Genomic DNA, 16,968 nt, shown 5'->3' with positions numbered 1-16,968 from the left:
CTACCTTACTTGATATATCTGAATGTTATTTAAAAAGCGCATGTATCCAGTCCCAGTCTGGAAGTACTAAAAACTACTAGTTGATCTGGTCAAAAATTCCTTCCTGTATGAGCTCAAAGTGGAACTAAACCCTCTTATATTCCTCGTCTGTCCTCACTCAGTCATGGGCCCCGCCATATTCTTCCTTCTTCTTGACTACTCCCTGATCTACAGCCAGTTTGATTGGCCAGACAGGTGGAGGTTCATTCAGTCCCAGGACCTTCAAAGGGTGAATATCCCTGGCATCAAACACTGAGCTACACATGGGCATGACAGATGGGCAGCTATCGGATAGGTATGAATAGTTACTGCAAAAGGGAATGATGCCAAATGTTTAAAACTTTAGTTCCACTTTAACATTCTGCTACTTCTACACGGCAATCTCAAGCAGTATTATCAAGCTTTGCCTGAGCTCTCTACAGACTACAGAACACATTGCTTGTGTTACCTAGATAAGGAGGTGATTTGTAGTTTAGTATATATACTACTAATATATATATATATATATATATATATATATATATATATATATATATATATATATATATATATATATAGATATATATATATATATATACTTCCTATATTAGGAATTTCAGTGCAGCAGGGGTAGTGTGTTACAGCTCAAAACACACTGGAATTCTGGTAAGACCAACAGCTATTATTTCTGTATTTTTTAATGAATGAAAAACCAGCCTGTAGATTAAAAAAATGCTCTACATGTTCTTTTTTTTTTGCCCTGACACACACTTTAATTAGCATGCACCATCTCAAAAAGTTCCTAATTTAAAATGTCATAGAGATCATATGACCCTAAGACAAAATGGTCAACTCAGACAGCAGGGAGTTCTTTCATTTGTACACATGGACAAAAGTCCTAAGTCATGAACCCTTGTCCAAAGCTCAAACATTTTTTTAATATTCATATAAGCCTGTGATAGCGTTCATAATTCACTGTAGTGGTGGTACTCGGAAATATTTTGAGAGAAGCGTCTGGCACTAAGAACAGGGAGAAAAATTAAGGAACTGCAGGAAAGGACTCCAAGGCCAATTCAATGCATTATGCAAACACGTCCATGAAGCTCCGTCATGCCATAAACACCCCCCCCCCCCCCCGAAACAAACAAACTACCCCTAAATAAGAAAGGAAGTTATTAGTGAATAATATTTGGAAATTTGGAATATCTATTGTCAATCACAGCGACTTCCATTAGCTTGTCTACACTGGATGTGTCGCCTGTTCTCCCCTTTTATAACAAAATGTAAAGACAAGAATAAATACATTTACATGTCCCCTCTCACCCCATCCCAGCTTTATTCACATCAGTCCCCACACCTAAGAGATATTGGTTGAATGGCACACAAACCCACTTGTCAAAACCTTCCAGCCAGGACCAGGCATGCGATCTGATATTTCAATTACTACTATAGAGAGACGATAAGTCAAAGCATACTCCAAAGTTCTACATAGGAATGCAAGATAGTGGAGAACGCCTGTGCAGAGCCAGCCAGGATCAGGGGCTGACTTGTGCTTGGCATGGGTAGCTATGGAAGTGGGGGGAAATTGCTGCATGTGTTTGGTGTGTATTAGTCATATTTAAGCCACCTACAATATGATCATGTCAAGCAAGGTTCACATAGGACACCTCTCTTTGGTAAGGCCCACTACAGCCAAACCATGCTCGCTGCACTGCACCAGTCCAATAGAAATCTAACCCACAGGCATAGTCCACGTGCTTTAGCACTGTCTTATTTCACGTCACAGGCAAATTGTAAATGGGAGATGCATTGAGTTTTATTATTAGACATGTTTTGCTCTCACATGTTTCCATTCCTCTAGCAGAGCATATACAGCACCCACACAGTCAGCCCAGCGTGCTCAAATCCTATCTGCTGGAGAACGTCAATGCGGAGAGACGGGGTGAAGGGCACAGGTGACACCAGCACTTGCCACGCGCTGACAGCTGATGAAGCAATGCTTTTCCATCTGACATATTAAGAAGCACATAGAGTGCATCTAATCGTATACAGGAAAGTTTTCATCAGCTATAGTACTAAAGTCTCCATGATTAGCATTAATATGTAGGCAGAGGTCTCAAAACACTTACACCTGTGTTTCTTCACAGCCACAACCTCCATCATGTTTAGCACTACTTTACAAAATATGAATTTGGGAAGCATACATCCCTAAGAGTCATCGCTCTAGACTACACGTCTCATCATCCCTGGCACACTCCAGACAAAAGCATGCATGCATCATCCTCACAGCTGCTGTTAATATCTTGCCTTTGAGAAGAGAGGAATGATGGCCCAATGTTCTTGGTTGCCTATTTATGTCAATGCAGGAAGTGTACAGGGGACAGAACAGTGTTCTCCCCAGACCCTTTTAGCTGGGTACACTACCCGGTATCCATATTAGGTGTATTTAAAAAAAATGACCTCAGCACCGTGTTCTGCTTACATTTAATTTGAAACGAGACATTTCCCATTCAGCCTGTCAGAGTTTGCTGCAGTCTTTCTGTTTTTTATTTAGGGTAGCTACACTTCCCGGCACAATCCTCTGATGCTTGGTTGTAGCCACAGTTTAGTAAATGCACCAGCTTCTGCAGTATTCAACCCAGAATAAGGTGGTAAGAAACTGTAGATGGGTGGCAACCCCTGTGACCCAACTCATCAATAACCACCCAAAAACAGCCCAGTGGTTACTTAACAACTACTGGGTGGTGCGCCCAGCTAAAATAGGCTGGGGAGAACTCTGCCAGATCATGTTTGGTGACACTAATGCACTGCTGTTTCCCCTTTCTAACGTGCTTTCCAGCGTTGAACACCAACATTTTTTTAAGCCGGGTCGGAAGAAATTGTAGGCGGATGGTGGTCCCTGTATTGTGACCCAACTCTTCAGTAACCACCCAAAGACAAAGCTAGGTGGTTACTGAAAAGTGCCGGGTGGTGCACCCAGCAAAAAGGGGCTGGGGAGAACACTGCTTTTTCTATACGTTCCTCTTGACGGGTCCGCAAGGTGTTACAAACGCAAGCCCTAACTTTGCCTCACATAATTTTGAACAGTCAAATCACCTGTCTATAGACTGTAATCACAGATGTGAATGTCCTTTATTAGTGCCAATTACCCACAGAACAAGGAAGTTAGCCTAATGCACAGTGGGTAGTGCAGTTTCCCAGGCTATAACATACCCTACTATTACTTTTAAATCTTTGTATCACATTAGTTCAGCACAAAATTTCTTTGATCCGCAGTCCTGTGATGAAAAGCGAAAGAAAGAGGGGTATACTGCCTCCTCCTGGTTACACGGGGTACAATGACAAACAGCCAGGGTTTATAGTCCTTTAATCCCTTGAGCCATCAGCTCCTGCAATGGATTAGCATTATGTAAATAAGAATTTAAATCCCATGAAACAGTCATAGGGAGCCCCAGCCAAGCTATGAGAATGACATGCAGCCACAAACCCACAAAGACATTTGTGCAAACCCCAAACTACCACATTCTAACAGTTCCAAATCAAAAGACAAAATCACAGCTGCCTCCACCTACAACGCACTGCATGCCCAATACACACATAACTCATAATGCAGCCCTACAACATCCTATAACACACAAACTGTTACTAACAAAAGTCAACTCTTGCTAACATGCAGTTGTTGAATTCAACAAAACACTGGCGCTATAAATATGCCACTTGCTAAGCCAAGGGGCATCATACAAAAGCCGTTCTTCATAAAATGGTTATCACTTTTTATTCATTATATTTGTATGTGTTGTTCACCCACCCCCACCCCCAGTCTCTTTTAGTCTCTTCTGGTCTACATGAATGAATTTCAGCCTTGGCTCTGCATCATTGCACAGGGCCAGCTTTCTGGTGCAACAATGGTGGAGCATGCCTTCATTATGTATGCTGGCACATCCATTGGCAGTCTATATGTCACCACCCCTCTTCAAGTGACAGAACTTATCATGCATTGAATAATGAAGTTTGGAGCTTACCTAGTGGGTTAGAATGACTGGAGAGCCAGATGCTTTGGAGCCCTGGTAGGGTTCTAATTTTTTGGAATTGGTCCCTTGTGCATAGACCAGGTATCACCTTGTTTGTCCTTAACAAATATTCTTACATACAGTAATGTATGTGTGTGTGTACATATACAATATATATATATATATATATATATATATATATATATATATATATATATATATATATATATATATATACACACACACACACACGTACGTCCCCAACCCTGGCACTCGCATATCATGTCACAAATCAGCGCCAGATTTATTGGTAAGAACTCTCACCCGCTCCTTGCCAGAGATCTCTAGCTGAATCTCTTTCTCTCGTAGTTTCTTCCAGTTTGTGTAATATTTGCTCAGTGTTGTTCCCTCTTCTTTAGTTTCCTTTTCCCATTTAATCTAAGAAAAAAAAAAGAAAAGACCAGTAATTAAAGAGTTTTCAGATACTTTGGTACAGCTACATACATAAAATGTATTATTTGCCTAAATGACAAAAATGAACATTACAAAGTTATTATCACTTTAGAGAAAGATGGACATCCTATATTCTTCCAGTTGCCGGTTTATAAAACTCATGTCATTAGACACTTTGTGATTTAGGACAACACAAAATTGTTTATAATGCTAATGCTAGTCCCACTTTAATGAAAAAAACAGCTTTATAATGCCTTGGTATTTCCAAGCATGCCTAGAACACATCCTGTCCTAGGGTGACAACGCTGCTTTTCCATAAATACAGTGTTGTCAGTCAAGAACAAAAACTGTTTTACTGCTAGGATCACCTGGGGGAAAAAACCTAAGAGGAAAGCTAATCAAAAATCCAAAAACTAGTAAGCTGCAGTATTATTTTTTTTACCTAATGTTTACTTTTGCAATAACAATACAACAGAAGTGTATATAACATTTTTGATTTCTAGATCAGATTTTGTAAAAGTCTGACATTTACTGACTGCTAAACACTGAAGTTTATAGAAAACATCAGGCAGCATGAGAGAATACAATAGCTGGGATATTCCCTCTTCCCCCAGTGACAATGCAACAGGAAGCTGGTAAAAATAAAGAATTTCCCTGTAATAATTGGACCTTCTGGGAGCTTTTGGTCCCCTGTGTGCAATTCTATAGTTACCCACGAGTGCCCTTTGACGTCATGTGACAATTGGAAGCCCCGGGATTTCCGTCAGACACAACCAATATGTGCGTAAGCAGTATATGCAATATTAACAGGCAATGACTTAAGCTAATAAAAGAAAATAAATCCCATGGAATGGTTACTAACATGAAGGCACAAAAACAGAGTGTGTAGTCAATCACGGGAACCCAGATTGCCTTAAAAAACGCTAAAATCAATAGTGCCAATCCATTCATCCAGCATATTGATCCATTTATCAATTGGGGACATTCCTATATAAAGCTTTACTAAATGAGCCCTTGACCGCTGAAATAATAATGTGTATTATCTAAAGTGAAGTAACCTACAGAAACCTAGTATCAGATCAGAAAAGTCAGATCAATAGAAGATGACTAGAAAAAGTTAGATTTATGAAATGTTAAAGACATTTCAGCACTCATCCAATTGGACAGTTCAGACTAATAATGGGAATAAATTCCAACATTTATACCCAATATGGCCAACTTGGTCCCCCAATCTATCACTACAGTGTCAGGAAAAGCCTTGAAACGGACATCAATTTTCCTAGACAACCCTTTAACTTTGAAAACTTTCAGACTGATAGTTTGTTATGAACAGCAATATTGCAGTTACACATGGGTTCCAAGAAGCGTGAGGGTATGCCCATTGCTCTATCTTCCCTTTTCCCTATTCTGCAGCATTACTTTTCCCGTTACAAAAGGATCCTCATTCATTCATTGGTATTCACTATAACATACACCGGGGAAATCGAAACCTAAGATATTGTAGCTGTCTATCATATGCCAACACCTAAAATGGAACAGAGTGTTTCCAAACACTTCCAAGGACTCCAGCATTGGGTGCTCTGGGAAGGGCTTCATACTCTCTGGTACTTCAAAAGACTCTGGCCCCCCGAAGGGCAGTCATCCAGTTGTAGGGTAGTGTGCACTTCATCTATAACAACCAAGGCATTTTCTTTACATTCTGGAGAAAGTGCAGCAGAAAGTTAATAAACAAGGAACCTAAAGAGTCAGAGTCTGACAGTCATTGCAGTTGAAAGCTCAGAATCCCCCTTTGGCCAAGGGCAGAAAAAAATGATGCAGGGGAGGGCACGGGAGTGTTCTTTAGAACCCCTAATGTCAGTATTAGGCAAAAACTCTCACAAAGCCGTATTAAGAGCCCCTTGTCAGCAATCGGAGAACAGCTCTAAATCAGGTAGGGTGGCATCTGAGGGAAGAGTGATACACGCAGCGAGCTGCCACTTACTTGTTATTCGGTCGCTTAAGAACAGCTCAAGCTGTCTATACAGTGATGCTTTGTAAAAAAATTCCACTAAACAATCGCTAAAAATCAATATGAGCAACAATTAGGCACATGTTCGGGCTTTTAGAAATATCAAGAGGAGACAAGCTTGCTTTCTAGCTGCCTTAGATTGAATCAATCCAAAAGAATTGGTATATCCATGCTATGAACACTCTTGTAAGAGATGGCTTTTATTAGGTACAAGTGAAAGTGATAACAAGGCAAAGTGAAAATGAGACTAAAGCTCCCATTTCTAGAAAGATATAAGACTGACTAACATTAAAAAACAATTTTAAATCTATGTGATACCAGTCTACTAAGACAGTAGAGCAAAACCAGGCAAATAGATCTCAACGAATAGAGCCAAAACCCAGTAGTGGGAGATCAGAGAATTAACTACTTTATGATGAAAAGAAGTAAGGTTCAACTAAAGAAACATTAATACTTGCAAACACCAATTTACCTGTCTTTCCAAAGTGGGGGGAAGAAAATTACTGGGTATTTAAGTGTGCGTCAGTACGCCAGTTGCAACCATTCAGTGAACAACCCGCGCTATAACTCTGTGAATTACATAACATCTCCTCCTCCCTTCTCAGCACCATCCTAGTAGGCACTCGACTCTTCTCAGCAAGGTAATGGGAGGTTAAATTTTCATTTATTTCATCTAATTTCTTTTGTATTTATGTATTAATCGATTTCCTTTTATCTTCTATGGGAAAAATTTGTTTGGTACAAGTCCAAGGATCTGGAACTGATTAAGGACTTATACCAAGGTACCACTGTATATGGAAAAAGTGTTCTGCTGTATTTGGATTTTAGGTTTACTGGTACTGAAAGCAGCACAAATCCTGGGAAACAATTAACTGGTAAGGAACGCACTCAAATATTTAAGACCTTCGATTCAACTCCAGCAATGGCATGTCACTAAGCAAGAATGGAGCCCTAATGTCTTTCCTCTACCCCTAGACCCATGCAGACCAAGCACGTCTCTAACTGGCACCACCTGCAGTCCCCTAGCACAGCTCTATGCTACTGCAGAGACCACAACACGTGGGCGTCTATGATCTGACACTTTCCCATTGCCGCTGTCCCTGCGAGGTGGTGCCAGAGTGTCTGTGGATAGCTGCTAGCACTCCCAGCCCCCTGATTTATATTACCAGCAGTCTGCCATTAAAATATTTATGAAGGCATTACATCCGTGCGTGCTGTTCTAGGGTTGCAGAGGAGATCAGGCTCCGTCAGCCAGCAAACAACAGAATGCTAATTATCAAGATTTATCTGCTCCCTTTGGAGACAGAGGTGGCTGCAATGTACTGCAGTGCAATTCATGGGAGGTCCACCAAGAAAAAACAGGGTCCAAGGGCAGGAGGTGGGTCTAATGACAATTACGGACATCCAGCGGATGGAAGGTCGTTTTCTGGTTTCAATATTAGAGTTAAGGGATACTGTTACACTGTGAGCATCCTACACAATACTGCAATGACAGTAAATGGTTTACCAACTTCCTCTACTAAAAAACAGTCATCTGAATCACACAAAATATCAAGGTGACATGCTGCAAGCTCACCTGTCTTAGTGAGCAGAACATCACATGCTGTGTTAAATTACAGCGTGGTCCCACAAAACAGAAAACACTTACATCCAGGGGATAAGACTGAAGCATTGGGTTACTATGTATTTACCAGGGTAAATGCAAAAAAAGAAAATGATATAAAAATAATAAGACAAATATTTTGAAGAGTTTCCTATAAAGATTTTTTTTATTTTTAGATTAGTTTAGGGTGTTCAAGAAAGACTACACTGAAGGAACTCCATCCGTGTTTTTTTGAGGGCCACTAAAGAGCAGCATTTGGTACAGGCAGCAGGATAGGTAAGTATTCACCTTTTACAGAACATTTGTTTTGCTAACTTTGGTATTTATAACAAGGTTGCCTTTATATTGACTAAAGCCCCAGAAATTACACCTTCTACATCAGGCACATAAACATAAGTTTTTTTTACCTAAATACCATATACCTTTGGGATCCTATGTAGGAACTTTCTTTTTGACTCCGCTCATACTTTTGTATTAGGTGGTAATGTAGTACCTTTAAAGTAGAACAAAACCTGTGGTTACTCACTTATGCCCATTCTTTCACTCACTCACAGGGCATTGCCATATTCCTTCTTCTTTCCTTTCTGCAAGGTAAGACAGGACTATTTTGTTTTCCCGGCAACCAACATTAAGCTGCGCATGTGCAGACCAGCACAATTTGACAGCTATGTAGCGATTTAAGCAGTTGGATTTTTCAAAAGGCACATCTCTTGTCCCTTTCTGCAATACCCACCTGCCTAAATTGCCCATGTTAAACATGCAACATATGCGTTTCTTAGCTGCTTTTGCGAGTTCATCAGTCATGGTGTTCCAGTATTTAGTCTGCTGCTAAGGGTAAGCATTTGTTGTCACAATATACTCCCAAATATTCAGAATCCAGAAGGATGAAAAATTCCCTGGTTAAATTTTTACTCACTTTGTGGAAGGTATCTGGAACAGGATTTGGCCACACATTGTGAAAAGCAATGAGCTACCTGTTCAGGACAAACACAGTGTTTATGGCATATAAAATGTCCCAATTGTCTACTTACCACAGCTTCCCTGTCAGACACCCCAAAGGCGCACTTTTGCCTCTTGCTAGTTATGTAGGACGAGTTCTCCTGGATCTTCTCCAGCAGCTGGCGCATTGGCTTGCAATAATTGGATACTTTACATTCCTTCAGGAAAGATTTCAGCTGCAAAGACAAAAAAGAATTTTATAAAAAAAAATTTGGTGCCATTAAGGCTTGCCAGTAGAAATTCTGGGCAACAATTAACTGATAAGGAACACACAAAAAAAGTATACAGCAGAACACCCTTTGGAGACAAAATATCCCAGACTTAATCAGTTTAAACTTAGGGGGTAAAAAATAGGCAAAGGCTAAGGAGAACCTCTAACAATAAAATTAAATAGGTTGAAACTGATGTCAGGTTTTTATTATTCTGACCTGGCTAGAATAATTTTGCCACATTTCCTGTCCTACTGACACAAGTAAGAAAATCAACTTGACAGGGACACAAAAACTCAACAAAAAACCTTTTAAGAGTGGTTTTACTGCCATTTGAGTCCACACTGCAGAAAATCTCCTCACTGTTGGAAGTTATACACAAATGAAGACCTCCCCTGTAAAAGGTAGGCTTGGCACTGCTTGTAAACTATCTTCCATTTAGTCTTTTAATATATGACAAGCAATCTCTCCGGCAAATATGGTGATGCATCAGGCAGTAAAATTGCTTAATACACAATGGGCAGAACAAAAAATGATTTTTTTTAGAAAGGTAGTCCTGGCTTTAATAGATATATAAAAACTCTAATGAACTTCTACGTCTTAAGTTTAATTTCCAGTAGTGTTATTAAGTAGTAGTCTGCAAGGAGTTTGTATGTTCTCCCTGTGTTTGCATGGGTTTCTTCCGGGGACTCCAGTTTTCTGCAGTTAAGGTCAACTAGCTTCCCCTCATGAAATGGCCTCAAACTGTGTTAATGACATGGTATGGACATTATATTCCAATCTCCCACTAAGGGACAGTTAGTGACATGACCATGGCATGTGAAGCGCTGGGAAATATGGTGGTGCTATATAACTACAAGATAAAGGAGTGCTGGCCCTGGCAAGGGAAAGTGGGGGAAGATGCGGACAGCACTCCATATGCAACGTGTTTAAATTTGTTGAAGAGAGAGTACCACACAGGTAAAATCAGGCCAATGGTTTGTTGTATGACGTACAACAAACCATGTGTTTTGGCCCCCTCCTAGTTACCTTAAAGGGACCCTTTAAAAAAGACTTTAGTTCTCCCTTAAGACGAATGCTGGTATTACTAAAATAATAGTGTTTTATAAAACATAGGTCCTTGGCAAAGCAACACAGTTTTGATTCAGTACCCAACATCCCGAAGAAATTGTGTCTTTTACCATCCCCTCCATTAGAATTAAATGTACTAATGGTATTCCTTACACACATCTCAACAGGGGAAATTTCCTTTGGAGTCAGTTTTTTCCTTCTTCAGACTTGCATAACTTTACCAAGGAAGAACAGTCTTGCAAAGCACAAAAATACTAATCCTGCAATGGCGAATATAATTTAGGAGCATGGGTTTTTTTTTTTATATAAAAAAGGGATTATGGTTTTTCTAAATTTACAATGGGGTTTTGTTGACTGTAAGATGTGATGACCCCTCCACACCTCCGTACACACCCTGAGGCCACAGTACCACAAAGCACAGGACCGCTGTTTGCACATCTGTGTGAAATCCCTTTGGCAGAAGACTTGCAGGCTCTCTTTCCAGCTCCCCCTCTTGTGTGCGCACACATCTGGGATCGGGCAGGGACAGAGGAGGCAAACTACTAACAGAGCCCTGAGCCGCAGACAGCCTGGGGGTCCCTGATGTGTCAACGTGTGGTCTAATAGATGACGCATGCAAAAAGGAGGGGAACAAGGGGGCAGCTTTCCAAATTTCCATGCTAACGTCAGCTCTAAGCGCTCAGCAGCCTAATCTGTGTGTGACCCGTAAAGCACTGCATCTGGTTCTTCTTAGATGGCGTTATGTGTCTATCCCATTTCCAGTATCCGTACAGTTTATAGCTCGGGCTAGGAGGGCAAATAAAAACTATCTCCTCTATCACCCCAGTACACCTGGATGCACAATTTAGTAATTCTAATATTAAAAAAAGAACTGCCTTATAATGAGGACCTTCCGAAATAGCAAAATTTTAATAATGATCTCGTATGCAATAACTTGGAAGATTCACAGCCTGTAGTACCTTAAGCCCATAGAAATACACATATTTACCCACCTACTCCATTACCTCCATGTGATTGCCAGCAAAGTACATAGAGAAGAGAAAACTTTATAACCCATTATGGTATGATAAGGAGGAGTTGCAGACATGGAGACACAAAGATAACTTCTAGAGAAGAGTATTTCTTTATGTTATGTAACCATTAAAGATAAGCAAGCAAGTGGGACTTTTACTGAATATGGACATCACATCAATTCCTACTTCAGGTCAAAGGAATAGAAAATAAAGGAAAGTCTTTCAAGAGGGGACCCAGACTGCAATAATAAAAAAAGAATATCGCTTTCTCAGTACAACCAAAATGAAAGTTTTTGCATGGTTTTAAGCTACAAAGTGAATAGACTTCAATGGTAGCCTGGTGCAAAGAACTGGGCTAATACAACCACAACAATGAAATATATACAGCAGGAAGGTGCCCAGTAGTTGCTACCACATCACTAAGAACACCATGGGGACTTTGAGGTCAGTGAGCACAGTATGTGACAAAGAGATTCATACTCCTCAAAGTGTCATTGCAGAGGATGAATTATCTTAAAGAGTGCCGTTCGGCAGTGTGTACAACAGGAAAGGTCAATATTCCCATTTTCTTCTGAAAGTTATTCTTTCTGCCCATTTTAATACTCCTGAACAGGTCACTTTCCATGACCCCTAGTCAAAAAAAGTTTAAAAGCCTTTAAAAAAATTATATATTGCATTTTACAGCATTCTGGAGAATAGGAAAAGTTCATCACTGGCGAATCACAAGGCAAAAGTGCAAATAAAGGGCAACATAAAGTCATCCTGTGGAGTGAGAAAAGTGAGGCCGGCTGTTCGGCAAAGTTCAGCATAATTAATATGGGATCAGTGACCTGCAGTGACTAAAACATCCTGAATCTCTCCTAGCTGCAGGCTGAAAATAGAAAATGCTGGGAGTGCTTGCTGCCTCCCAACAAGAAAACAGCTCTCTGACAAGCATCCAAACCGCTGCCTGTAACCCCACAGATGCCGGATGCCGAAGCGGCAAGCAGAGCCTTCCTGCCTGCAATGTCGGCTTACTCTTGTATGCAAACAGTTAATAAAGAGAAACTAATAGCGACACGCCGCTCCGGAGCTGGGATTTGCAGTCTGCCAAAACAACTCTGCCGCCTGTGCTTCTCCCAGCATGGGGGAAGAGTGCATGTCACGGAGACAGAAGAGAGCGCTTCGTTGGCGAGCCGCGCCAGCCGGAGATTATCAGGATAGATGCTGTCACGGTGCCAGTGATGCGGCGCTCACACTGCGTTCTCTGTACGGCTGCACACCAACACGCCCACGCCAGCCACCCCGGACAAACTCCCCTCCAAGCCTAAGCTTGCCTCTAACGGCTTTTCACACGTCTAACCGCGTATAAACTTTTAAAATTCCATTTTTATCAAAAGGAAAAAAAAAAAAACAGACACAATAAGGCCATATGGACCTGTTTAAATTTGTAACTAAAATAAGCCGTAAGAAAATCAGTGACTTTGATGTGCTGCACTGACAAACAGCATTTGTATTAAGGAGCTCCATCACACTGAGCCTGATGATTGTGGGGGGTTTTCATAGCAGCTAATTATATCCAAACAATGATTTAAAGTGGAACTCCAGCCAGGGGGTTACAAGTTTTGAAAAGAGCAAGGATTTCAAAGCTCTGTCAAACTTTTGTAGCAGTTCACACAACATTTTTGTCCTTATGAATTACTTTTAAGCCAATAGAAGCCACAAATAAAATTTGCAAGAAATCACTAGAAACGAATAAGCGAATACCAGTCTGTGAGTTTGCCTCCAGCAACAAGACATTGGTTGAATATGATATCTGGGCACAAAACTGACAGTTTACATAATCTCAGATCATTCCACAAAGTTTAATTTACCAGCCTAAGGGCTAGTTCATACCAGCAGTGAGGTTATGGTGGGTTACCCATGGATGAGATGCTACACCAGCTACAGATAGGGAATCAATAGGGGTGTCAAGAGCAGTTTAGTACCACTTGCTGCTGTTCAATGTTCAAATACCGGTTTATTATTCGGCGCAGTTGTGTGGACAAAAGGCCAAAAGCCACATGGGAACTGCTGTTCCCAGTCTGTCTGAACACGCACTAAGACAATCGATTATCAGTCATGTGACTATTTGTGTTGCAAAAAAGTGAAATCAGTTTTTTAAATATTGTATGAAATTACAATTTGTATGACCAGCTTTATAGAGATTTATTCTCATTTCTTGTGGTGACACAACAGAAAGTAAAAAAAAGAAAAAAAAACACCATAGATATAAGTGACAAATGTGTATTTGCAAATGGATGTGCCTCTTACTTCCTATTCCAGTGACACAATTGGAAATTAAGGAAAACCTCTTCAACAGAAACAAAAACCATGCTAAACCTTTTAAAACCTTATCAAAAATTAATCCCTGTAGTTTTTTAGGTTTAACTCTAGAATAAAAAAAAAAATTTCAGAGCATTTACAAGAGGAAAAAAAAACATCATTGTCTTGTCTCTAAATGCAGAGAGGGCAATTTTGCTTACACCAGCAGATAGCAAAGCAGGTGATTTCTTAGACTAGTGGACGCCAACCTTTTGGACGTCAGTGGCCGCTAAATTTACGGACTACGGACAGTGCATACGCAGGAAGCCAAAAGGGAGTGGGGGGTTCTGTCTCTCCACAACCCACCCACTCTCCCATCGCAGGTTGAGGACCGCTGTCTTAGACCACTTCAAACAACTTTTTAAAACAGGAAGCAATTAAAATGCTTGACTGATCTAAGGAGGAACAGTAATCAGGGATACCCAGTTTATGGACCAATTACTATGACTATCATCTAACTTCATACTGTTCAATTGATTTTTTTTTTATTGCAAAAAGCAGTAGGAGGTGCAACATTCCCACATCCACCAAGCTGTGTTAGGTGGCACCTGATTCCAAGGCAAGGGCAAGATGGTTGGGGGGGAGGGATTGTGGTAGCAGAAAAAAACCTTAAAGCAGAAATACTCATTTTTGGTGCTCCCGTCATATCCCTTCTTCTCTTAGGGAGTCCATGCAATCCCATCAACCACAAGAGAAGCCAGGATTGCTGGGATTCCCAGGCAATCAACACTGAATATTGACAGCTGGTCAGCGATCAGGCAGATAAGAATACTTTTTCTAGATGGGACATTGCCTGTCCCTTTTCTTTAATAAAGACCCTCCTGATGTCAACTTTTTAAAGTGCAAATTTGGTTCCACGTTAAAACTTGGCAGGGAGGATGCAATGGAAGAAATATGTTTGTTCCACCAGCATTCTTACCTTATATTTATAGGTAAAATGATACCGTAAAAATAAATGCCAGAAAAATGTTGATATATTTATCATGCACTAGCTGATTACCCGGCGTTGCCAGGGTATTTAATAATTGCAATCTTATATTATCCTATTATATTATAAGGTCTCATGGTTGAAATGTGTTGATGCGTTTCATAGTGATGACATACACACACACACATACAAATATAGCTCTGACATATAGCACAGTGCTGTACAAAGATGACTGGTGCACTCACATGAGTCTCAGTCATATGTTTAGCAAGTTTAGTTGAATTGTCTCCATGCGTTTTCAAGTTATGGTGGAACATACATACCTACATACACACCTACATCCAATTTTTATATATATATATATATATATATATATATATATATATATATATTACATCTTTGTATACAATAATAAATCATTAAAATATTTAAAATGCAACTAGTCTAAAATGTACGTCCAGTCACTACCAAACCCCCCCCCCCCGAATCCCACGCTAGTAATATTTCTTTATGACAGCACCAGGCTTCTGCTCCCAGAACTACTACCACAAACTCTTTCCCTACACAGTGCGGGAGAATCAAGGCAGCAATTTTGGTTTGCTGAGAAAAAAATCCCCATATACGTATATATATGTGGGAATAGACAGAAAGAGGGGAAGAGGCAAAAGTTTTATATTTCAGCAGGCAAAGCTGAAAATACTCGTTAGAATTTTACAGCAGAAAATGTAGTTTTGCCAAAACAGAAGGATAGGAGCACACTAGATTTATAGCAGATCAACAATTCATTTTCTGCATCATCCTTCTGAAATCCTCTATACCAGGATTGGCCAACTGAAGTCCAAAACAGGACACGATTTTAATACAGTCATTTTCTGAATAAATAAACCAAAATGTCTGACAGGAGTTAGCTTTAAATTAAGTTATATTTTCTATGATATTGTTACCCCCTACATATTTTATAGGATTGTGAAAATGCACATTCTTTTACAAATAAGGCATATATAGTGAATATTTGTGCACATAAAGCTAGTATATACCTGGGCAAATAATTCTAATTCAAGGTTATGGCAAAGTCAGGCTACAGTGATTTATTGGCAAGTCACACAGTCCTAACAGGGAACAAGAACAAACTGCTCTGCTTGCATGAAGGAACTCTGCGTTTTCCGCTATGCCCTGTTCACAGAACACCTGTAACTGAATACAGCTTATGCACTGGTGACACAAAGATTGGGAAGAACTTAGACCAGGCTTAGAAGATTACATAAGAAATTCAAGCCTGCATCTGGGATGTATTTGGAATAGGAAAAAAAAAGCACCAATCTGCTTCTTCATAGGCTTCAAATAATTTCAAGTTTTCATCAAGGTCTTAATGTGTACTGCTCAATGTGACTTGTTTGCACGTAGCTTGAGCTATGTGCTATATATTTACCATGTGCAATAAATGCTCTTGTCTTGGCCGATCAGGTAGGGCTGTATTTACTTTTACCTCCCATAGGAATACATACCCCGAGTGTGACTCTGGGTTACCGCTTTTAGCTTTTTTTCCACCCAGAGTCACACTGGGGGTTACCTCTAGGGAGGTTAAGTCAGTTGCCCTCAGTAAGCCTGATGACACTGTTTGGAATTATCCCCACACCATAACAAGCAGGCCTGGTTATGCTAAGCAACTGTGGACTAAGAGCTCATTAGGGTAGTGGATTGTAATGTATGGTTTGAAGTACAAATTGCACATCTATACACTGTATATGTACTGTTACATAAATATGAGAATATGGTGACTGCACAACTATAAATCATAAATTAGATTTATGCTGCAATGCATTCATGTAATCACAAACTGCTAAAAAAAACACACAAAGTTCTAAGTTTTGAATAACCAACAGCTTTCCAGACAGCTAACTATGGAAAGCAGAACATATATCTAGATGGATACCAGCTGACTGTGGGTCCACCTGGACAAGTAAATGTCTTCCTTGCTATCTCAGTCCTGGTCTGCAGTTATAATGCAAACACATACAAGAAAATTTAAACAGATGAGAGTTTACAATACCATGGGCAGGTGATTGCAGCTCTCAAGCACAAGAAAATTAAGGGCAGGGATAAAAGGTTATATTTGTAAAGCTGCCGGGGGTAATTTGATGTATTAAAAGATCTAATTAATTTTAAAAGCACACTTACACTTAAAGTTAAATGCCAATATACATTCCAGGTGAGTTATTTATAGGGTTTAAGGAGTTTTCTAGAAAGTAATAACAAGGTCTGCATCAGATGAACTAAATATGGCTTAAAGAAAGTTTGATTTGGACAATGCCT

The 16,968-nt window shown here is 40.0% G+C and overlaps 1 protein-coding gene across 1 annotated transcript in view; it reads right to left on the bottom strand.

The window, feature by feature from the left end:
- NOC2L (NOC2 like nucleolar associated transcriptional repressor) overlaps window positions 1–16,968 on the bottom strand; it is a 56,401-nt gene that overhangs the window by 11,877 nt on the left and 27,556 nt on the right. The window contains exons 15-16 of the mRNA XM_072425870.1: window positions 9,124–9,267; window positions 4,353–4,466 (exon numbers count right to left, since the gene is read on the bottom strand). Coding sequence (XP_072281971.1) covers window positions 4,353–4,466; window positions 9,124–9,267 — 258 coding nt within the window. The remainder of the gene's footprint in view (window positions 1–4,352; window positions 4,467–9,123; window positions 9,268–16,968) is intronic.

Source organism: Pyxicephalus adspersus, chromosome 11 (assembly GCF_032062135.1).
Source record: "Pyxicephalus adspersus chromosome 11, UCB_Pads_2.0, whole genome shotgun sequence".
Lineage (NCBI taxonomy): Eukaryota > Metazoa > Chordata > Amphibia > Anura > Pyxicephalidae > Pyxicephalus > Pyxicephalus adspersus.
Note: the sequence above shows the minus strand (reverse complement) of the source record. Positions and strands in the feature narration are given on the sequence as shown.